The sequence below is a fragment of the Solanum lycopersicum genome, chromosome 1 (assembly GCF_036512215.1).
Source record: "Solanum lycopersicum chromosome 1, SLM_r2.1".
NCBI lineage: Eukaryota > Viridiplantae > Streptophyta > Magnoliopsida > Solanales > Solanaceae > Solanum > Solanum lycopersicum.
The window spans coordinates 76,317,852-76,343,494 of NC_090800.1; the positions used below are offsets into that span (position 1 = coordinate 76,317,852).

The following is a 25,643-nucleotide window of genomic DNA, read 5'->3' on the forward strand; positions in this document are numbered from 1 at the left end:
ATTTTTAAAACTTGTGATCGATGTAAAATAAATTTCGAGTATTTATAATGAAAACTACAACATTTGCCAATATCGTGATACTCATGGATGACATTGGGCGCCCATAGTTTCATGGCTGAGGCCATACTTTGACAAGTCATATTCTCTCCATTTCAACTTATGTGAAAATGTTTGAACGAACACAGAGTTAAAAAATAAACAAAAGAATTTAAGCATGATCGAAATATGTCATGCATATTAATTTTGAACAACAACATTAGCAATTATTGTGATACTCTTTGGATGACATTTGGGGATAAGGCCTTTTTTCGACAAGTCACTCTATATGTTCCACTTCTGTGAAAATATTCAACTGAAGAAGCGAATAAAAATAAAATTTTTGACACTTGTGATCTAAAATAATTAGAAAGTAATTATGATAACTACAGCATTCAATTTAGCCATTAGGTAGACAACAATCTATATCACTATTAGGTATGGATGTGATATTTTTGGTGTTCAACATTCATAGTTACATTTGCAGTTGATTTGAGGGCCATATGTATTTTCACAATAGGAACCAGCATCACATAGGCGACCTGGATAGAAATATGAACACAAAAACCGCTAAGTAGTTGTTTCAAATTTATAAAAGATATGACACGTGAATCAAACTCAAGTCATTCCCTCAAACCTGAGTAGATCACTAGTCCATTTCCCAACCAATAGCGCAACTCTCTAACCCTTTGTAACACTGTGGAACGGAAGCCCAAACAAAAATGAATATATCTGGCTTTGATAACGTCAAGTAAAGACATGACACTAGATCTAACTCAATCCAAAAGCTTAACTCTTACCATAAGTAGTCCATTCATTTGCTTGTACAATAGACACAATTAACTTTTAAGCTATGAAAATTATTGAATATTTCTATAATCATTCTGGTCATGTTCTACATGAACAAGCTAAGCTCCAAAAGATTCATAAAGGTAGATTAGAAAGGGGGAAAACAGTATCTAGATCTTAAATGATTAACAACTCTGAGATCACCATCGCCTGCATAATACGATTGATTAACTGGTAAAATAACTGTAAATAACAACCCAAGCCTTGGCAGTAATGTTTACCCTTAAACATGACCAATGAAAGAACTCTTGATGAGTTTCAAAACTAAAAATTGGCATTCATCGCAGAATAAACTACGAGGGTTTTCACTAGAGTGATTTATACATTTTCTGTATGGAACTGTATTGGCTACAGAAGAGCAAGGGACGAGATAAATATAATCCCCAAACACCACATTACCTTTGGTTCCTCCTCCTATCTCATCCTTACTATAGCTACCTCTAGCTGCATTATAGGCTGTGAGGTTCTTGACACATGAAACGTGCCAGAATCAGTTACGCCAACTGTTTAACTTCTTTGCTTCAAAGGAGGCACCATCATTGAGCATGTCTTGTGCATCAGTTTCCATACCAAGCTTGGATAGGGCAAGAGCCTGCATATAAAATGCAGTAGGCCACTCGGGCAAGCACACCTGGGCTTGCGTAGCGTCCCTTAGTGCGAGTTCTGGTTGGCCATTCATCATGTAGGAAAGGGCTCGCCTCACGAAAACAGTGCCAGAAGGAACAGACATCATTGATACTAACTGTTGGGAAAAAATAAACTGGACAAAATTAGGCATACACATAAAAATGAGCTTACGATAAATAATAGATTCGATAGAACATTGAGTGATTCATGAGACAAGTATTATACTTTGAAATTCGGTCGGGGGGAGGAGGTAAGTGTCAAGTTACAACACATCTGTGCTAAAACATAGAAAGGAGTTGTCCTCAGAATTGGAAAAAACTTTGCCCTTTAGAGAAGTGGATAAAGTTTTAGCAAAACTGAAACAGAAAGTAGGCCAATTAATTTGGGATTAGACATAGTAGCTAATTACGGAATCAAGGTCAGCAGATCAAAAGACCAGACACTCTGATGACCACGACCAGAAGCTGCATATGAGAGCACGATAGATTGATTGCAATACCCAGGTTCCCACTTCTAAAGGCAAGAAAGGTCTCAATACTTTTCTATCAAGCTCATACCATTTTTTTTGTTGATAAATTCAAGCTTCATACCATTCTCTCTTTTCCTGTTATCCCCATTCTTTCTCTGGGGATGGATTCTAGTGAGCAGATGACCGTAAGTTCTGAGCAGAATTTTTTGCAAGAAGAAAAGGTTTACATAAACAATCAAGCTAGCTGGATCTAACAATCAGCACACTCAAATCACCGGAAGAAGTTCTCCCTCCAAACAAAAATTAGAAGTCTCTAGTGTGCAAAACATCTGATGTTACTATTTCCCGTGAATGTAACAGATGAACCTAGGAGCAGATGAATAAAAATGGCAATTTTCTAAAGCGGTTGAGAATAAAGCAATTCTATCCACGTGTAACACCCAAGAAATTAAGTGAATATGAGCAAACAAAGGAGTAGATTACCTTAGAGTAATAGTCAACTGCATTCTTAAAATCCTTGTCCCGAAAAGCAATATCCCCAAATTTCTTGGTATTCAACATATCTTGAACTTGTTGTGTCCATTCTTGGAATGAGAGCTTTACAAAAGATAAGGTAGCAAGTATGTCAAATCTCCACCAGAAAAGAACTAGATGAGATTTCTCTTTCATATAAATTGCTTAACTTCTTTTAATGAATGATAAATGCTTAAACTGGAGGACAAGAAGAAAAAGGACCAACATGAGAAAATACAAGAAAGCTATGAAAAAAGAAACACATTGAATGCCATAAGAGGACAATTAGTCTTTTTCTTATTGTATATTATACCCCATGTCGTGATCTTTCTGCATCAAGTTCGATGATTTCCGAGTACCCTTTACATCACTAAAAAGTAATAACGAGTGAGCTCACCTCATTTTCAGCACCCTCCTCATCTTTATAACCTGTTTTGAGCAAGATATCATGGACAGCAGTGAGGTCCATCCTCGCACAAGCCTTTCCTAGAGGTGAGAGCATGGTTGGAAGCACCACTGGAGTTTTTGTTAGACCCATCAGGACATGTGACGCGGCCTAAGATAAACAATGTGCAGAAACACTTTAGATTCTAGAACTTGGGGTTAATCCATCAGAAATATAGGGAATGTTGCATCAAGATCAAAGATGTTCTAATAAGCATACCTCCTTCTGCTTTTGAAGGGGCTCCACTGCATTTAGAATGAACTTAATTTCAGGTCGATCCCTTGCCTCATATTGGAGACACTTTGAAGCAAGTTCAACCAATGCTGTTGCATCTTCATTGGCATATTGTCCTTCCAAGGATGAATCCATTAATAACAATACATTTTTACCCCTAATTAAGTCTAGTGCCTGGAAAGAGAGAAAAGTCCAAGAACAGTGAGACAATGCAAGCAAGAGGAAGAAAATACTTCATACAGTTCCTGACAAAAACAAAAGGGTAAAGCGAGCATATAAATGGTCGATCATTAGGCAATAAACACAGTCCGTAATGTGTGATCAACATGTAACTCTCATTGACCAAGTAAAAACTTCGCCTCATGTATTGGATACTTATTTAATGTGCGACTTCAATACAACATTCGGAGGACAAATACAAAAGCTTACTTATTCATGCAACACTCATTACAATTTTTGCATATAAATAGAGAAGAATAATTGAATTTTACAATCAGTGTAACCCTCTAGACAACATAGGCACAACAATAGGTAATTAAAATTACCATCAAATAGTAAAAGTCAAATACTTAATGATTCAGTGGTGACAGTCTTCACTGGGTCTGATTATCAAGTAACCCATAGTAATAGAGTGAAACAGCTTTAGATCTAGTTTCTGACATCCTTGAGAGATTCCACATGCAATAAGTAAACAATTATAAACGAAAGAAGAAATTGAACCAAAGGTATTTAAAATTTTCAAGGATTCAGAGTACATTACATGGCTTGGTGGGATATGTTTTCCACTCAACAGGTCCAGCAGAACAGTCCCATAGCTGTACATCACACTTTCTGCGATTACTCGGCCTATAAATAAAAATTGAAGGGGAAAAAAGAGAAAGGGAAGAAGAAAACAAGTTAGGGAACTGATAGAGATAGAAATTAATGGGGAAGCCAAAAAGTGAAAGGTGAAACAAGGTAGGAAACTGAAAATGGTCCCGATGTTGTGAAATTAAAGTATTTCACATCAACTATGGCAAATAAAATAGTTTTGCCAAGAGTTCAACCAACCCACAAGTGGGTAATGTAGTCACAAAAGAACCTCTATTTACTATATACATGAAGAAATGAGTCCGAACAAGACTAGCTACACATCCTTCTTTTTTCCAGAGAAAATTCCCAAGGGTAAATGGTGCACGGCTCAATACTCAGTCTCCACTTAAATATGAAGCTTCTGTTCACAGTAGTGATTGAACACCTAATCCATACATCAAAAGTAGCACTCTTACCACTTAGACAAAATGAAGGTTAATATTTTTTTCCCAATAGGATGATGAGGGTTAATATTATCATTTTAGAGTTTCTAATCCAAGAATTATATCATGACAACACAACTGCCAGAACAACAGAGAATGCTTATACTTCTTTTCACAAGAATGTTTTTTTGGATTAAGCAAAGAGAGGATTATTTTGACGTGTAGCAGAGAATGCTTATACTTTTATGCAATTGGTTCTCTGTAATAATCAAAAATCTCAAAGCATTTTTAAAATGACTACCAGTTCATCCATCTATAATGTGGTGTTTAGTGATGTGTATACCTGTGCGCAAAAACTCAGGAGGTGTATAAGCAAGATTGGTGCTATAGCTCTTTCCATCTCTGCTATTTTTCATTAGACCAAAACTAGACAATCGAGGGTCACCTTCCTGAAATATCAATTAAATTAAGCAAATTCAAGAACAGACCACCCAAAACTGATGGTATCAAGATATTGTAAAACCATACATTAGAACAAAAAAATGATCACTTCCTGCTACCTACTTGTACAAGAATCAATGCTATCTAATTCCTTTCAAATAAAAGAACCAGAAAATGAATTAAAATTATCCTATTTTATGTTTGAATACCTCATCAAAAAGAATTCTGTAAGCATTCAAATCATGATATATTTTTCTGTTTTCAGTATTGCAATGATCCAGAGCCTGAGCAATATAGTATGCAACTCTTACTCGCATCTCCCACGGCAACGGTTGTTTCTCCCCTGCACCACCAAAAGACATGCATGCTAATAAGAAACCTGAATGTGTAGTGACTAAAATATAGAACTGCTCACAAATCTAAAATTAATTTTAGCTTCATCTTCCGAGATGTTGTATACATGCTTAAACATGTATAGAGAGCAAAAAAAACTTATAAAAGGTAAGTGAAGGAGCTCAGGAGATTTGAAAGTATGGAAGGCGTTAACAGTATGCATCTATAAAGTCCATACTATTTTTTAGCATATTGAACAATTAAATGTGTGCTAACCCTGGAATAAGCTTTAATACAAGCCAACTCTTAGTGTGTTACTAGACAGCCATGTAATTGCTTAATTATTTTATCTATTGACAAGTATTTCATTATTGCAAAAAAGCACAGTGAAAATTGTACCAGCTGCTTACGCAAAAGTACTACCTTTACTGCTCCACAGAGTCTTCGTATTACTCATAATCATACTTTACCATTTCCTGTTGTCTTAAGTCAATTTCCAGACAGAAGACTGACTGAATTACCATTTGATTGAGTTTGAATAGCTAAACTTAAGTACCAATCAAGTACACTATGCTATGCTGATATCATTGGAACTTACTTCCAATTCTTCCCATCGCTTGTCAATATTCGGACGAAGTCAAGTTTTGTTAATGTTTCTTCCCATGTCTTACAGCATTGTTTGGTGCATTCGAGGCTCTTTATTCATTTTAAATGTGAACTAATCAAAATAGTATTGACAAGCTATGGGAAGAACCGGAAGTAATCAAAATGTGAGTCCAATTTTTATAAAAAGAAGAACTCTTCTCAAGCTAATCATTCATGTAGCCTTATAATTAACTCCACACGACTAATCTCAAAGCTATGATGTTATGTCAAAAGATCAGTTCGTTGTTAGTTATAAAGTTCACCAAGTTGATGCAGTAGCCTGACTTCAGAGGAAACAGAATTAGCAGGCATAACCTTAACGATTAGTGTAGCACAGCAAGCTTTTAGCAGGAAGCTCTTGCAAGTTGCACTTACTGATGTCAAATAAACATCAAAGGTCATGAAGCCTTACTATGGCATGACCTTGGAGTTAGAGATCAAAAGTAGTGTCATTAATTTAACTATATAAAAATCCATCACCAAATAAAGTACGCGGAAAAAACCGGAATCGCACTATTGAAATAGCACAAAAAATGGTTCTCCTTTTTTCAATTCAACATTCAAAAGTTCTAGACCAGGCAAAAGACTAAACCATACAGTGGAAGAGATGCTTCGAGAGAGTATCATTAGGCATGTATTCTGCAACCAATAGGCGCTCATCTCCCTCTGCACAACAGCCAATTAGATTCACCAATCTCTTATGCCGAACCTTGCCAACTCCAGCTGCCTCTGCCTGCAGTACATGAGTAGGACTAAACCAAAAGAATATAGAGACAACTGAATGAACAAACAAAGATATTCTGAATATTGGAGTTCTACATCTTACTTGTAACTTGCATGCATATACACAACGTTTTACAAACTAATTGTATTTAAAACATGGCATTAACTGATACCGAGTGTTTTGGGAACTAGAAACCAAATGACAATATAGGAAACTGGGGTGGAAGTGGTATTTGTAGAGTCCCCTTCTTAATGAAGGCTAACAGAGATCACACTAAAGCAACAAAAGAATGAAAGAGATAAAGGACAAGAGGTTGTCAGTTACTAATTATATCGTCTCAATGAAGTCATGTCGAATTTAGAGCACAAGATTTAATCTAAGCCCTTCTCGTTCATCAATGAAAATGGCTTAAAGGACCAAAACTATATAATCTACAGACTAGTAATCAGATTTACCACAAACTGTTGGGCATCAGGCCACGATTGTCTGGAGAAGCGCTTGATGGCAGCTAGCCTGTTGCTACGAAGCTTCCCTCTGTAGACAACATTGGGAGCTTTCTCACCACTTTCAGAAACTATTAATTCACTGCTAAAGCCATTTGTTGCTGCCCGGAGTTCCGCAAGACTAAATTCCTTGAATACAGGCACTTGATCTTGGTCTACTTGATCCCCATTAGCTTCATCAACAACACAGGCAAATTAAACAAAGAAATTGATTACAGATAAAAGTCATAAACCACAACAGTTACATTGCTAACATTTTCCCATATACTAAAACTTGAGAATCTTAGCTCAGGCACATGTAGTCCTGTCTTACCTGCTTGTTTACGGATACAGAAACAAGAAACCAGTAATAACCACAGCAATTTAAATACTAACCAGAAACCCTACATATAAAAAAGGAAAACAATAGAACTAAACCAAATAAAATCTCATCTAAAAATCAGTGTAAGGAAAAATAAGCAGCAGGACAAGATGACAAACAAGGAACATTCCACAAAATTCATGGATCAAAACTCCCAATATAAGCTTAAAAAAGAAAAAAAAGTACAGTTAGAAGAAGTATATGAGCAAATAACCAAAATAGGGAGACAAATTAAGTAAAATCCAGATCAAAGATTAAGCATGCAATCAACAAAAACTCAAAAACCAGCAAGTAAAAACCTCCTCCCCCACCCCCCACCCCCACCACACAAACAGATACACCAAGAACACACAGTAGAAAACCACTGTAACTATACAATAAACTAACTAAAATGAAGAATACCAAGATCTGTTTTTGAGTCATCTTGAGAAGGTTCTTTATCAGGGGACTGAACATTTACAGTTTTGGACTGTAAACAGCCCATTTTTCATCAGCTCACATAGACAAAAATAGACACTCGGTAAACTCTTTAACTCAAACACACAAGAATCAAGAATGGGTGTTTGAAAAAATCAAATCTTTTTTTTAGATAAGTAAAAGGGATAACAAATATGAGCTAGATAGTAATTATTAGTGAATGTAATGGAAGAAAGTGAGAACACAAAAAGGAAAGAGAGGCCGCCAAAGAAGGAGACACCGAGAATAGAGGGGTTTAGTCACATGATAAGTTGATGATCAGCACGTGAAGAGAGAGACACTCCAACAACAACGTGGGGTGGGGCTTCTGTTGGACTTTGCCTTAAATGCTTTTTAACACTTCTCACCGTCAAAACAATTTTCTTTCTTTCGCATCCAGTTTTCTCGTTACATAATGTCACATATAAATTATTTTTAAAATTTTTATCAATTCGAACAGTATAGTAATGTGAAGTGTTAATGTAGCCATTTTCAGAGGGGTACTGTTGCAGTGTGTGGGAGAGACGTGTAGGCGGCACCCGACAGTGAAGTAAAAAAAAGTTTGCAGAGTTTTTGCCTTTTTAATACTAAGAAATTTAATGCAAAGGGAAAAAAAAAAAAAGATACTTCAATTTTACTAGTATTACTTTTTCTTTTGTCCATTGAATATTCTATTACTATCAAAAATACTTTTTGTGTTCTAATAAAATTGGATCTTTATTACTTTCTCTTCCTTTTGTTACTTTTTATCTTCAAATTTTATACAACAATTACTATTATGATTTAACGTCAAGCAAGTTGAGTGGATTTCTATCAGTGCTAAAATTATTTTATTTCTAAAGAATGCAGGACCTATAACAAAAATATCAACGTAAAAAAGTATATATGATCAATTTATTGGTATGAATATGTATATTTCGATATAACGACTTTAGATTTATATCAGGTTCATATAAAGTTAAAATTAAATATATAAATCGATAAATTCATCTTTATATCATAATTTTTTTTGAGATATTTTATTTGGACATTTCTATTTAACATGTAATTATTTTTAACTTTTTCACATATTTATCCACTTTGAAACATTTTCTAATATATGTAGTTTGAAATAGGTTTGAACTTGAAACAAAAATAAGTAAACTTGAATCATATGAAATTTTAAATATTTAATCAAGTCAATTATAATTTTTTTATAAATATAATTTAGATGATGATTTCAAAATCAAATACGTATAAACTTTTTTTCAAATGCCCAAACACTCGTTGATAATCATCATTTTTATGGGGCTTGAGATATGTCTGTGAGCCCACATCCTGTCTATGACACAACTAGCAAATCCATCCCAGGTCCTAACTAAATATGTTGATATGGATAAGTTTAAACGGATATATATATCTCTAAATTATCGTAGATTGTATGTAAATATCGTCTGTCATATTTTTGGGCCATTGATATCCCTGTAGTCCAAAAACTAGAGTATATACCATTTATACTAACGGACATACATGTATCATAATCTTATCCGCCGATCCGATATTTATTAGATAACAAATCGACAGATAAGATTGTATCACGTGTCCCTATTTAGTTTTCCGTTAGAGTGAAGGGCATATATGCTCTAGTTTTTGAGCGATAGAATACCAATATCTCAAAAGTACGACGGAAGATATCTACATATCATATACGATGATTCGAGAATATAATTATCCTTTTTTTCATGTATATACAATCATCGGTAAATTATGACACGTGCGAATTTATGATTTCCTTTGTAAAAGTAGGTATTTACATATACTTTTGTAAAGTTAATGTAATGTAATATAAGAAAGTTAAATGTTGCTATGATCAAACATTAAGTTGTTCATTTAGAAATTTTGTGATCAATTTTATTGCAAAAATAGTATAACGAAATTCCTTATAATTATTTTATTAAGTAGAAACAAATTGGCATAGTTCATGTGATATGTGGCGAAGCATGTTCAAAGAATTTTGCACACAACTGACACTAATTATTGGATACTCTCGTTATTTTGTATTACTAGTTAATGAATTTAATTTTAGTATTCTTCGAATAAAAAATTATATATAATGATAAATCAATAATTCAAATTAAATGTTATTACTATACTTTAATTTAATTGTGTTTTGTAGCAAACTATTTGTCAGTCGCCTCTCTCCCTCAAACTCTCGCTTGTCATCCTCTCTCTCGCTCCCTCTCGCTTTTATACAAACACAAATATATAAAATGTATTTGTGTTTGTATAAAGCGAGAGAAAATTGTATATATACATATGTTTTCGTTCTCCTCTCTCCCCTCTACCAGATCTAGCTCGCCACTCTCCCATATCTCACTTGTCACCCTCGCTTATAAAATTCTGAAACAAAATGTATAAAATGTGTTTCTATTTGTATAAGAGAGAGAAAATTGTATATACACATGCAAATACATGTACCTTCGTCCTATATACATATTATATAATACAGCTATTCTCTGCCCAGTTTACTTTTGTCTTTCTCTCTTTCTCGTTTTATACATACACAAACTGTACAATTTATCTTTTATATACAACTGTTTTCTTTTGTATATGTATAGCGAATTATATATAATTGGTTTCTTCGTATATGTGTAACGAATTATACAACTGTTTTTTTTTGTATATGTATAACGAAGTATACATATTTACATTTTCAATAAAGCATAATTATATAAAATATAGCTATAACATACAAATATAATTTTTATATTTACTATACAGGAAAGTTACTCTTTTTGGAATCCACTATTTTATAAGACAAAAATTAGTGCTACGAATGCAAATGGACCAACACTAATGGGCTTTTCTTCCCAAAGGAAAATAGAGTCCAAACTCTAAAAGTTGAATGTGTGGTTCATATCTATGAAAAAGGTCTCATTACGATACGTGACAAATTCAAAATTATGATGGATTCATACACCTATTTTAATATGGAGGAAAACTTTTAATTTTTTTTTTATGTTTAGTTTTTTAAAAATGAAGAAAATAACCATTTTAAAGGAAGTAGAATTTGCAAAATTCATTTTCAAGTTTATTAGCTTTTTCTAATTTATTGAAATCTTACTTCTGAACCTGCCACGAGTCATATCCAAATTAATTATATACAAATGCGTTTAATACAACATTTTCTTACTTAATTATCATATCGTAAAAATAAAAATAAAAAATTTACTTTATCTTTCAAGAAAATATTTTCATTTTTGGATCAAACACACCGTTAAACCTAGAGTGAAATAGGGAAAGTATACTAAAAGTTATTCTGAAAGAGACAACTATAAACTTTAATTTTCCAACCAATGGACATATCAATTATTCTTATTTAAAGTGAAATTATTATCCACCTAGTGGACAATAAATATAATTAATAATGTGTGAAAGTTGAGTACTACCTCCACATCAATATCCACATAGGAAAACTTTATAAATTCTTTATTTTATTTATAAAATTTGCCTAGTGCATCATCATCTTTTATCACCCACACCAAGAAAAGTCACAATCTGAAAGTCAGAAGGGGACATAAATTAGAAAGTGAATTCATTAATAACTCCCAACTATTAAAAGATTTCAACATGGTCTTGTCTTCTCTTCATTTTTTTTTAACCCAAATTTGTTACATATTTTATACCTTTTTTGTCCGATAATACTTGTTCACTATATTAAAAATAAATATCTAATAATACTTAATTACATTATGAAATTTATGAATAATTTATCATTAATTATAAAATAAATATTTTTTATTATAATTTTTTAAAAATATGTCAACTGAATAATTATTATTGAACGAAAAAAATAATAGTATATACTTTGAATTGATCTTATTGAACCGTGCGCGGAAGATTCGTTTGTTCTTTATTTGACAAATCTTTCGTATTTTAAGTCTTCTTTGTCTATCATATAGGGGCATAAATGTAACTATATGAACTTTTGTGTATGTTTATGTAACTATTCTTTTAGTTTATTTTTTGGCCAATTATTTTCTGAATTAGAACGAGTTGAGAATGTTTTGTTAACATATAATATTTGATTTGGGCTTGTTTGGTCATAGATTTTTTAAAGGGCAACTTTCACATATAACAAACAAAAAAAATCATATTTGTGTGCTACAGCAAAGTTTGCATTATTGCGCTCCATAGCAAACATAGAAACTGTATAATTCGCTATACATATACAATTGTATAATTCGCTGGCCTATTTCGCTGCAATTATATAATTCGCTATCCTATTTCACTGCTATTGTATAATGCACAATTTATAATTCGCTATCCTATTTTACTGCAATTGTATAATGCACAATTGTATAATTCGCTGTCAAAACATAAGCAGAATTTATACACTTTTGTGTATAAAGCGAGAGAGGCGAGCAGAGGGAGAGCAGCGAGCGAGAATGGGAGAGTGGCGAGCGAGATTTTGGGAGAGAGGCGCCTGACAAACTTTGGTTAACGTTTGCAATGGAACACAATTAAATCAAATCCTAGCTACTCCATTTATTTTAGGTTATTAGTTTGCTATTGTATACAATTTTAATATTTGAGAAAAAATTTAGTAAATATTGTCTATATATTTTGTTATTATTTGATAAATACTTTTGGCAAATATTTTAAATTTATAAATGCTAGTTCTTTCTAGTATTTGGGTCAAATCTCATTATTTGGGATATTTAAAAAATTGAAAGTTTATCCCAAACTTGAATCTTTTACAAAAACACCCATCTATAGTTGTTCCTTACGTTGTATTACATAATTTTTACATTAATTTTAAAGTAGTGATGAAACATTCGGTGAATGTGAAATGATAATATGATTATTGATGAAATTGATGAATAATCGGCTCAAGATAACAAAGTCATCATTTTTTCTACTTCAAATGTATGAAATAATGTTTGTTGCACTCACTCAAAATTACCACAATGCTATAGTGTTATGGACACTATTTGTTATTGTTGTAATAAAGATCCAATTGACTTGTAATACAAACTTATGATTAGTTTTGATATTTTCAATAAATCATATTTTTTGAAAAAAGTGAAATATATTAACCAAATACTATGGTCAAACACATGGTGAAATTTCACCTAAATTTTCACCCAAATACTCCCTCTGTCCGGTATTGTTTGTCATTGTTTCTATTTTTAGAGTCAAACTATATAAACTTTGACTAACATTTTAAGATGTATCTTTTCATCATATTAATATGCAAAAAAATTGCAATTTATAGTACTTTTCATATTGTTTTAGAATATCTAATTTTTTTATTTAAAATATCGAATAAATGTGATCTAATTTAACTTTGAAAATTAGTCAAATGAACTTTTGAAAAGCGCAACATGACAAACAATTTCAAACGGAGAGAGTAATATTTCCTAAGAATATTTGAAAATCTATGGGCAAACACTAGTTTAGGGTCTTGTTCGAAAAGTCACCTAATAATTAGAATTGTGTAATTATTAAAATAATAATTATCAGCCTAGTAGTTATATTTATGTGTTTGATTGTCATTGTGTAATTACACTACAATTGCACATGTTTAATTTGAATGTCTCAGTGTACTTACACATGTTGTGTTTGAATGCGCAATTGCAATCATAAAAGTTTATTAAAATTTCAAAAATTAAAATTAATTATTCAAACTAAAAGTATGAAAATTTTGAAAGGTATGTTTGATAAAATGATTAATATATAAATAATATGTTCTAAATTATCAAATATTCGACGAAAAAATAATCTATCAAGTCTAATTAAAAATTGATTTGCAATGTGAATTTCATATTACTAAACAAATGAAAATGAAAGTATAACATAAGTTATAAAAATTCAAAACAAAAAAAATTAACTTGATACTCTTATAGGAAATTTCAACATAGCCTACATAAATATAATTTATTTTTATTTTTTTTAAAAGAAAACATAAGTTTAGAACCTTACTTAGCAATAAATTCTATTTTTATTTACAAATAAGAATCTAATAAAATTATGCTAATGAGAAAATAAGTATGGAATAAAGAAGTAGATAATACGAAATAGTTGCGTAGAATCACGTAAAGTAAGATTGAGAACGAGAAGACAATGAAATATAATAATAAAAATAAAAAATAAACTTGTAGAAATTTTTCGAATAATAAAAATAAAAATATAACTTGAAATAATTGAAGTAACAAAAATTTAAAAACAAAATAATCAAAATAGAATTTGAAAAAAGGAAATTAAAAAGTAATTAATCGGTAATTACACCATGTAATTATCAGCAATTCACGGCCTCTGCTTGTGAATTGAAGAGCGTAATTACCCTCTCTCAGTTATATCAATTATCTGATGACCAAGTAATTATTCTATTCAATCAAATAAAATAAATAGTGTAATTATGCCAATTAGAAGCCATTTACTCTCTTATACAATATAATACCCTTTCTACCACGTGATGAATTAAATGCCTAAAGCTAAACGAATAATAAAAGAAAGGGAAATGACTTAAATATGTCATTGAACTTTGAGAAAAAGTTTATTTGAGTCATTTGTTAAAAGTTTGACTCATTATTATCATTATCGTTGAAGAAAATGTTCATTCATGCTAGTATATTTTAACAATAATTTTGCAAAACCATTTTTTTGACACGTAGTCAATTATAATTCGGCCATGTCATCAATTTATTTAATAAAAAAATCAAAAGAAAGTTTAATTCAACTCTTTTTCAGAATTATGATTTTTTTAACTTAAAAAACAGATGACGTGGCCGAATTACAATTGGCCACGTGTTAAAAATAGTTTTTCAAAACTATTTTAAAAAAATAATGGCATGAATTAGTTTTTTTTTTAACGATAATGATACAAATGAGTCAAACTTTTAACTTATAACACAAATAAATTTATTCTAAAAATTCGATGACATATTGAGCCTTTTCCCTAAAATAAAAATCTAATACAGGAAAGGCAAAGCAAAAATACAATATTGGAAAATTCAATCACAATTCACAACTATAAAAACTATAAATATTTATTTTGATACTTATATTAATTATATATCAATTAAGATTGTGAGAAGTAATTTGGGAAATAGACAATTTATGTTAATGATGAATTAATAATAATTGTATTTTCTTAATATGCTAAAAAATGACCGTCTACATATTTGGTTTTAGTTATTTTTGCATTAATGTTCCTTTTAGGCTTTTACTTTACCATTTGCCTTAATAGCTGAATATTAACTTTTTAGTTTATTGATATTTTAAAAAGGTATAATTCATATATTAAAATTTAAATTTGACTTTAAATTTTAATTTTGATCTTTAACTTTTATAATAAACAAAAAGACGTTTTAACTATTCAACTTTTAAATAAATAAACACATGAGTTTTACACGGCACAATACACGTAGGACAAAAAATGACGTGTAGGACATATGTGTCTATTTGTTCAACTTTATACAATTTTAAATATTTATTTGTGCACATCCAAACTTGAAGGGCATAAATATGATTTAAAGTCAAGTTAAATGACACATTTATGTGTTTATGCCTTTTTAAAAAAATGTATTTTTTTCAGAGTAACTAATTAAGGATATAACAAGTAAATTTTTTTTATTTTTTCTTAATTTATTATAATAAACAAGTTATTAAGAATAATTAAAAGAATTATCTAAAAACAATTAAAGACACAGATTACATAATTCTAAAATATATTTTTTCCTTTCAAGGCTTCTATTAAATGCAGAATATTTACTTTTATTTAATTTGACATCTTCAAGGAAAATAACATATGTACATATTCTCTCTTTTTTTTTTCCAAGGTACTTATTTATCAACTATACGTATACTCTTTATTTTAAATTAATATAAATAATTAGTGTAATGTATTCGAAACCAATTTTTTCTCTAGTTTCCCCAAATCCATAGCATAATGTACTGCTAAGAGCCTGAGATCCACAATGATATTATCAAAGAAGCTTATAATCTAATATTGGTCTTATATACATACATTATTACGATTAGGGTTATCTTAATATATTATCATTTTAAAAAAAATTTATAATCTATTTTACATTTAAATACAATAACTTATATCGCTAAATAGAACATAAATAATATCTATTTTTTTAATAAAGCTAAATTAAAATGACTAGTGGAACACAATATGAAACTCAAGAAAGGTAAGTATGTTTCTTACCTTTCTTCGCTTGCACGATCTTTGCATGTTGAGCAAGATTCGAATTCGTAATGCGTATTTAATTTTGTATAAAAATAATAATTTGTAACACGAGTTTAATCCTGTATAAAACTAGCTAATAATTCGTAATACGCATTTGATTCTGTATAAAAATAATAATATGTAGCACGCGTTTAATCCTGCATAAAAATAATAATTTGTAACACAACGCATTTAATCCTGCATAAAAATAATAATTCGTAACACGCGTTTAACCCTGCATAAAAATAGTAATTCATAACACATGTTTAATCCTGCATAAAAACAATAATTTGTAATACGCGTTTAACATTGCATAAAAATAATAATTCGCAACACGCGTTTAACCCTGCATAAAATAATAATTTGTATCACGCGTTTAACCTTGCATAAAAAGAATAATTCGTAACACGTTTAATCCTGCATAAAAATAATAATTCGTAACACACATTTAACCCTGCATAAAAATAATAATTCGTAGCACGCGTTTAACTCTACGTAAAAATAATAATTCGTAACAGGTATTTAACCCTACATAAAAATAATAATCCGTAACACATGTTTTACCCTTCATAAAAATAATAATTCATAACACGTGTTTAATCCTTCGTATAAAAAAAAACCAATTGTGCGATCAACGTTTTTATTTGTTTAAAAAATAAGTGAGTTATTTTTCTTTTCTTTTCTTTTCTTTTCTTTCTTAATTCTATATTTTGTTGCAAATAGAATAAAATAAAATATCTTTAACTAGCGTTTGAGTATTTTGTTTTAGTTTAAATTAATTATATTGGTTGAGCTGTAAAAGATTTTACGGTTCATGAAAATAGGTCCTTACTTCTAACTACTATTCTTTTCCACATTTGAAGATTCTACAAAACATTAGTCTATTTACATGTTGTCAAATTTCATTTTTAGTCGACAACTAAATAATGCAAATTATAGCACAAACAAAATTATCTTCTTGTTTTATAAAAGAAAAAACTATGTATTCTAGTGGAATACGATACGAAACTTAATCCATTAATTATGTGTTTTTCTACACTTTTTCATTTACATATACAAGTTATTAGTGATAAAATTTAATTTCTTTTATAATTAAAAAAATTATGTATGCTAGTGAAACACGACACGATACGTACACGAGTTGTTAGTGATAAAATTTTTAATTTCTTTTATAATAAAAAAAATCTATATATACTAGTGAAACACGACACGAAACTCAACAGATAAATAATGTGTTTCTTTACTCTTTTATGTCTACGTACACGAGTTGTTAGTGTTAAAATTTGATTTTTTTTTTATAATAGAAAATTCTATATATGTTAGTTTAACACGACACGAATCTCAACAGATAAATAATGTATTTCTTACTCTTTTTATCTACGTAAACGAGTTGTTAGTGATGAAATTTGATTTCTTTTATAATTGAAAAAACTATGTATGCTAGAGAAACACGGCATGAAACTCAACGATTAAATAATGTGTTTCTTTACTTTTTTTTATCTACATACACGAATTGTTAGTGATACAATTTGATATCTTTTATAATAAAAAAATCTATATATTTTAGTGAAACACGACACGAAACTAAACAGATTAATAATGTGTTTCTTTACTCTTTTTCATCTACATACACGAGTTGTTAGTGATAAAATTTGATTTCTTTTATAATAGAAAAATCTATGTATGCTAGTGAAACACGACACGAAACTATACAGATAAATAATGTGTTTCTTTACCCTTTTTCATCTACGTACACGAGTTGTTAGTGATAAAATTTGATTTATTTTACAATAAAAAATTCTATATATGCTAGTTAAACACGACACGCTCAAGAATTAAATAATATGTTTCTTTCCTCTTTTTATCTACTTACACGAGTTGTTAGTAATAAAATTTGATTTCTTTTATAATAAAAAAATCTTTGTATGCTACTGAAACACGACACGAAACTTAACAAATAAATAATGTGTTTCTTTACTCTTTTTTGTCTACGTACATGAGTTGTTAGTGATAAAATTTGATTTCTTTTATAACTGAAAAAATCTATGTATGCTCGCGAAACACGACACAATATGTACACGAGTTGTTGGTGATAAAATTGATTTCTTTTATGATAAATTTTTTATATATGCTAGTGAAACAATGTGTTTCTTTACTCTTTTTTGTCTACGTACATGAGTTGTTAGTGATAAAATTTGATTTCTTTTATAATCGAAAAATCTATATATGCTAGTGAAACACGACACGAAACTCAACAGATAAATAATGCATTTCTTTACTCTTTTTATCTATGTACACGAGTTGTTAGTGATGAAATTTGATTTCTTTTATAATTGAAAAAAACTATAGAAACACGACACGAAACTCGACGGATAAATAATGTGTTTCTTTACTTTTTTTTATCTACGTGCACGAGTCGTTAGTGATACAATTTGATATCTTTTATAATCGAAAAATCTATGTATGCTAGTGAAACACGACACAAAACTAAATAGATAAATAATGTGTTTCTTTACTCTTTTTCATCTACGTACACGAGTTGTTAGTGATACAATTTGGTATCTTTTATAATCGAAAAATCTATGTATGCTAGTTAAATACGACACAATACTATATAGATAAATAATATGTTTCTTTATCCTTTTTCATCTACGTACACGAGTTGTTAGTGATAAAATTGAATTTATTTTATAATAAAAAATTATATATATGCTAGTTAAACACGACACGAAATTCAGCAGAAAAATAATTTGTTTCTTTCCTCTTTTTATCTACTTACACAAATTGTTCGTGATAAAATTTGAATTCATTAATCAACTTTGTCATTTTAAAAAAAAGTGCTTTTTTTTAATTCTTATCATTTTCTAAAAAAAAAAAAGAAAAAACTAAAAATCATCAACTAACAGCATTAATTTTCTTTTTCAATTTTTGCCAAAAATGAAATACTAAATTACTTTGGATTAAAACTGGAAGTTATTTTGTAAAAAAATATTGGAGCACTTTCTGGAAACAAAGCTAACTTGGCAGCAAAAAACAGATCCCATGGAAATACTAATCCCAAAACTTAATAATAATATATATATATATTTTTTTTCTTTCTTTCTTCTAAGATAAGTATTGTCATTATAGCTACAACAAACTCTTAAATATATATAATTTAATTTATAAAAATTCATATTTCATTAAATTATCTCATATAATCAACAAAATTACCACCAAATTGTTTTAGATATTTTTATAATTTTAAGAAATAATTAATTTATAATATTAATGAGACATGTATTTATATAAAGATCTTTCGAGAATATATTATCTTTCATCAAAATCAGTAATTTTTTTCCACGGGGCTTAGTTAGGATCAGGAAAAAAATATTATCTTATGGCGTTTACTAATTTAGAGAAATTTTAAATTTTATTGTGACATGCAAATTCATGATATTTGTAATGCCAACTATTTTATTGCACGCAATTGTCCCTCAAAATCTTTCGCTTATTTTATCATTATGCTATTTTATTTATACCATAAACTAATTCATAAATAATATAAATATATATTCTTATAGACCATATCAAACTATTAATATTAATATGGTAGAGTTTGAAATGTGAACAAATAATTTTCCACATTTGGAAAAACGTGCAACTTGCGTGTACCCAAGTTGTCTTTATTATATTCACACAGAAAATAAAATAAAAGTGTAGGTGAGGTGAAGGCCAGGCCACTAGCAATTAGTATAAAGACATGAAATATGCTGACAAAGGTGTGAGCTGGAACTGATTCGGAGCATTTTTCAAGACTCAAGAACGGTAACAGAGCCCCTCTTCTTCTCTCTCTTTTCGCTAAATCTTTTACATGTATGTAACGAATCAATGAATTTATGTTCTGTTTTATCTTATATCCTTTCTTCTTGTGCAAAATCATGAGCTTTTAACTTGGATTTTTGATGGTTGGGGGTGCATATGGGGGATTTGGTAGTTTTCTTGATTTTTGTTGTTGTTTGATGAGATTGGTCAACTATGCTGGTTTAAGGGGGGTTTCAAAAAGGTTTTGTTTGTTTTTTTCTGTATTGTTCTGCAAGTTTTGGGTTCTGTGTTGTTTCAGCAAATTGTGGGGGTATGTAATGGATAAAGTTATGGGGATTTTAGCACATTATGGTCTTGTTGTAGGCAGTTGACAGATTTCCAGTTTGAAAGGGTCAATCATGATCTTCATGTTTGATTCAGATGAGTCTTGACTAAGTCAATTAGATGGAAAAAAGTTGTTTGGAATAACAAAAGGGAATGTTCTGCAAGTTTTGGGTTCTAGGTTATTTCAACAAATCTCTTGATTGATAAATATTGTGGGCTTTTTTCAGTATATTATGTATGATCTTGTTGTAGCCAGTTGACAGAGTTTCCAGTCTGAAGGGGTCAATGAGTATCATGATCCCCATATTTGATTTTTTTTGGATGAGTCTTGACTAAGTCAATTATGTAGATAGAAAAAAGATGTTTCAAAGAACAGAATGGCCATGATGTTATAACAGGTGAACCCCTTTTGCAAAGAGTTTTTTCCCTTCAAAGTAATGGTTGTTACTTAATTATAGCAACTAAAATTGGTTTGGTCTTATGCTTGCCTAGTTGTTTGTTATAGCATTCCAGCTATCAGTCATGTCATTTGAGCTCTTAAAGCACTATGTATTGTGGTTTTCTGGTCATAGTGGTTTTAGTACAGGGTTCAAATCATTTCATGAAATGATCTGTCCTTTGTGTTTTCCTTGAAGTTGTTTCAGGATCTTGAGTTTGACTTGGTAACAACTGTACTTTTATTCCTAAATGCTTTGTTGTTTCCACTTAGAGGGATCTTTTAGGTTTTCTTAAGGGATGGAAAAATTTGTGGCTTATCAAAATTTTTAGTTGCTATACCTGAAATTCTAATGTTGTTCTTGAACATAAGTATTAATGGCATGAATTTCGCCTGGTTAGAGTTGCTGTCCTTTTTCTACATGTGTTTCCCAAGACACTATAGGTATTGTAGGAACTCTGAAGGTCTCTTTTCTTTTGCCGGTGAAAGTTTAGGATAGTTAGGGAGACTAAGCTGAACGTGATGGTGTTGTTTATGCATGTTTCTTGAATTTGGAACTTTGTTCTGTACTTCTTCCAATAGGACTCACATAGTTGGCCAAGCATTACCTACTCAGTATGTTAGACTTTCTGTGTCTTCTTTTAAGTTTAGCTTCTTGAGAATGTAAACAGGATCTTACATTTGATTCATCAATATTATTATCTTTCCTAAGACTTATCCGCTAGTTAGCTAAGAAGGTAGAATATTGATAGAGCTTGTTTGTGCAATTTCGTAAACATGTGAAAGGGATACAATGCTGAGGGAATTTGGTTTCTTTGTTGGTAGAAGAGGTGGTTGTAAGTGATCTTATGATGTGGCTCCACTTAACATAATGCCGTAAACAAACTTTAGTAGTCTGCTGCTCTACTTCTTCTTTTGCAAGTCTCATGTTCTTTTGTTCATCTTCTTAATCATGCTGCGTTTTATAGAATTCTCTAGAGAAAGTGTATAACATGTATAAGTTTGTGAGATTATACCCCTTTTCCTTTTACTTTTTATCGTTTGTATAGTTTCAACTTTCAAGTTTGGTGGTTTATGTGGGAACCAAGTGCTCCTTTTTGTCTCAAAGTGATGTATCTCTATCTTGACAACCCCTGTCTATGTTATTTTGGGCCTAGTGGCACACTCATGTTTCACCTATAACGTTTCTTGAAGAACACTGATATTGAAATAGCTAGCGATCAAAAGATTGATTATGAAGTACGGGGCTCTTAAAGCCTTTAATATGTTAAATCATGTGTTCCATGTGGTGAACTGATGAGATCGACTTAATGTAGTGCATATAGTCCCCATGAAGTTTTGCTTTAGGACACAGAAAGTGGTAGAATTTGAAGAGGGAACCAATAAGCATTATCTGAATTTGAAATCTAATAATGTTGATGTTGTATTAGTTGTTGATGTTTCGTTGCCTGTTTGTCCATCAAGATGTTTGTTGCATTTTACCGATGTTATTATTCCTGCTTACTACAGTTTTTCTTTGTATATCATGTCTCACTGATCTATATCTTCATTCAGTATTGTAATTTTACCAGAGAAGGAGAATCATTTTATGGATAAGAAAGAATCTGGCAAGGAAATTTCTGAAGAAGTGACTCGGGAGTCACTAATCGCCATATCATATAGTGAACCAGAGAGAGATCCTTCTGTTGAATCTGTACCTGTAAATTCCAACTACGAGAACGTGGTGAAATCTCTTAACGACGCAAGAGATGATAAATACAGGTCGGAGTTGATCTCAATATCCTATGAAGAGTCACCAGACACTGAAGTTCAACCTGGAGAGTTGAAGGGCTAACTAATAGATAATTTACTAGTTTTGTAGTCCAACTCCATGTTAAAACTCTTTTTTGCTTTACTATATGTTGTTACTCATAAAGAACTAGACATTGTTTGAACTTGTAATGTTTTCATGTGTTACACCTTATAAAGTCTGTTGTTGTAATCATTGGGGGAGGCACTTTTTACTTGGCAGAAAAGTTAGGTAATATGTGTAGATAATTTGTTATAGGTTGGCATTGCTTAAACATAACACAAAGTAAATATCAATTTGTGATATAAATACTTTAATAGAGCATTACAATCTCAAATTCAAACTTGCTTATAGTTGATTTTTGATAATATTTAAATATAGCTTGCACATTATAAAATTCAAGGGTCCCTTTATATATGGTCTTCTTTGGAGTTGTAAAGAGCTATTCCATCCGTCTAACGATACTTATTCACTATATTAAAAATAGATATCCAACAATATCAGTTCATTTTATGAAATCAATGGATAATTTTACAGTACTTAATTCCTAATTTATTCTAATCATTAATAAAATTATTTTTATAATTGTAGTTTTTTAAGAAATATGTCAAATCAATAGTGGATAACTGTTAGCATAAGTAAAAAGGTAGTCTGGCGCACATAAAAATTGGGCTCGGGAAATGGGTCGATTTACTATTTTTGAGTGTACCAAAAATATATGTACAATAATGTATCAAGATTCGTTCAGCATTAAACTCCTGTAACAACCAATTTATTTTTTTTAATGACTAATTTTTTTTTCCCTTAATTGAATGGTCAGTTTGATGGCTAATTAACTGCTTTTTGATACTAGAGTTTATAGCTCATTAAGGAGCTTCAAATTTATAGTCTAAATAAACTAGCCTTGTTAAATTACATATTATTTTCCATTCTTATACAAAGTTGTTCTTCTCTTTTAGTTTTTGGCTGAGTTTTTCATACATTACTGTTCAATATCTACGTTAGGATAATTGAGATTCTTCTGTATGTAAACAGAATAAATGATTTAAAAAATTAAGGAGATATGCATGATATCCAAATCGCAAAGAAGGTTAGTGTTATGAGATTAAACCTAAAAAGATAAATTATCCAAAAAATCTTATTATTATGAAATTTGTGTAGTGTATCACACTGGGTAAACATTTAGATCTTAGTTTTGATTTTACTGACCCAATTGATCTTCCTTTGGCCCATTTCTGATGATTGGGCCTAGGATTCTCAAATGGAACGAAGTGCACAAATAGCCATTTAGGACCCTACTTAAGACCTAATCAAGTTTATAAACTTTTTTGCAAGTTTAAGCAACTTTAAATTAACTTGGAACTTTATAACGATAATTATCGAATTAACTTATTTTAAGTGTTTTTAAGTAATATATTTTTGAAGCATTTTTGTGTGTGTTAAATATAATATAATATATATATCAAAATACTTTCGTTTAAGCCAAAAAAAAATTTAAAAAGTCAAAAGCTATAAGCTCATGAAATAATCATGTTAATTAAGATGTCCTTGGGACTTAAAGAATAATTGAAATATCTTGAGACTTGAAGTGTGGGAGAAAAAAAAAGAATGATAAATTTCACAAGAAAAATAAATGTGATGAGCAAATACAATATTCTACCACCTATCATATATGCAATAGGAGACCTCAGATGGTCTGTTCATCCTTTATTTTATCGAAATTCACGGATTTTGAAGTTAATTTACCTTTGAAAATTAGTCAAATTGACTTTTATAAGCGCAACATGACAAACAATTCCAGACAGAGGGAATATTAGTTTTCAATATGACGAATCTTATTATATTTTGGAGTTTGAATATATCCATCGCGATGACCAGCTACATGTATCTCAGGACTCACATACATAGTGTCATGCAATAAAATTTGTTCTAGAACACTATATCCAAGTGAATTCGCACGACTCTCTCACTCGCCTCCCTTCCTATTTTAATTCGTCTGCTAACAAAAATACATGTATTCAAATGCATCTAACTTAAAATATATATGGTATGAAATTACAAATGAGTGAGACAAACACATATTATTTCAAGAAAATTAATAAATATAATAAAAATATTTATGTAATAAGATATATTTTTTCTTTATTTAGGCCTAATCAACACTAGGTATGGGATATGGGGTTTTGCCATTTTCAAGAACCATCCAATAAACGACTCATTCTGCAAGTTATCAGAAAAATGCTAAAGAAACTGTAAGTTTCATTGGTGGATCTATAGTATTCCACCATTATTATTCTTGTGTTCTATAGTCACATGCCACTGTCAAAATAGGACTTGCACGTGTGCGTGGAATTTTAAAAAATTAACATGAGATACACGTGCAATACACGGATATAATATTTCATTAGTTGATGATAATGTATAATAGTTGTGTGCATGTATCATATCACATGCAACTTGTAAGTGCCACTTTAGACGACTAATAGTAACATGTAATAAACCATAGTCTGAAGTTTCTACTCAATTCATTGGTGGATAATAATATAGTTGTGTTCCAAGAAAAAAAGAATGTAGCTGTGGTGAATACAATGACCAATTAATATGTTTATCACGAACCCACCGCCTTTAACTAGTTTCAAAAAATTCAATTTTGTAACAGAAAAACATGGAAGAATATTCTAGACATATTCAAACAGAATATATATAGCAGCATTGGATTCACTGATTACCAATCACAAATTAAAACAATTGCCAAGGATTCCCCTATTGGACTATAACTATACACATTTTCAAGAAAATATTCTCTCTAAACTTCAATTACTTTGTCCATTTATTAAATTGTAGTTAAATTATTTTTCCATTTTAACTTATCAAGAAAGAATAATATATATCATACTTGTAATTAATTGAATTTTTAACCAAACTAAGTCATTATATAAAATAATTTACCAAAGTAATACATTTTTCTAAAATTTTACAAAACTAGGCTGATTGAACTTAATGGGTTGCTGCATCTCATGCGATTGGAAGAGCACGAGAAGGACAAATACATTTTAGGGTATATTTTATTTTTTAAAAACTAACAGCATTAGGTTGATATACGTTACTGGAAGTAACGTTTTACTTTTAAATCATATTTTTCAGTAACGTTTTACTCCTAAAACGTTACTGTGAATAACATATATCAATCTGACGCCA

At 30.3% G+C, this 25,643-nt stretch overlaps 1 protein-coding gene and 1 non-coding gene across 2 annotated transcripts; one reads left to right on the forward strand and one right to left on the reverse strand.

The window, feature by feature from the left end:
* Positions 1–1,089: 1,089 nt before the first annotated feature.
* LOC101251509 (serine/threonine-protein kinase BSK2) lies at positions 1,090–8,423 on the reverse strand. The gene is made up of 10 exons (XM_004229460.5): positions 7,818–8,423; positions 7,007–7,227; positions 6,425–6,560; positions 5,059–5,192; positions 4,752–4,857; positions 3,934–4,019; positions 3,159–3,347; positions 2,892–3,050; positions 2,465–2,578; positions 1,090–1,627 (listed from the first exon to the last, which is right to left on the reverse strand). The coding sequence occupies exons 1-10, from the start codon at positions 7,897–7,899 to the stop codon at positions 1,376–1,378; spliced, it is 1,479 nt and encodes a 492-aa protein (XP_004229508.1). The 5' UTR covers positions 7,900–8,423; the 3' UTR covers positions 1,090–1,375.
* Positions 8,424–17,929: 9,506 nt separating this feature from the next.
* Positions 17,930–22,640, forward strand: LOC101251813 (uncharacterized). The gene is made up of 2 exons (XR_002028376.3): positions 17,930–19,899; positions 22,211–22,640. It is a non-coding gene; the product is annotated as an uncharacterized protein (transcript).
* The last annotated feature ends 3,003 nt before the right edge of the window (positions 22,641–25,643 follow it).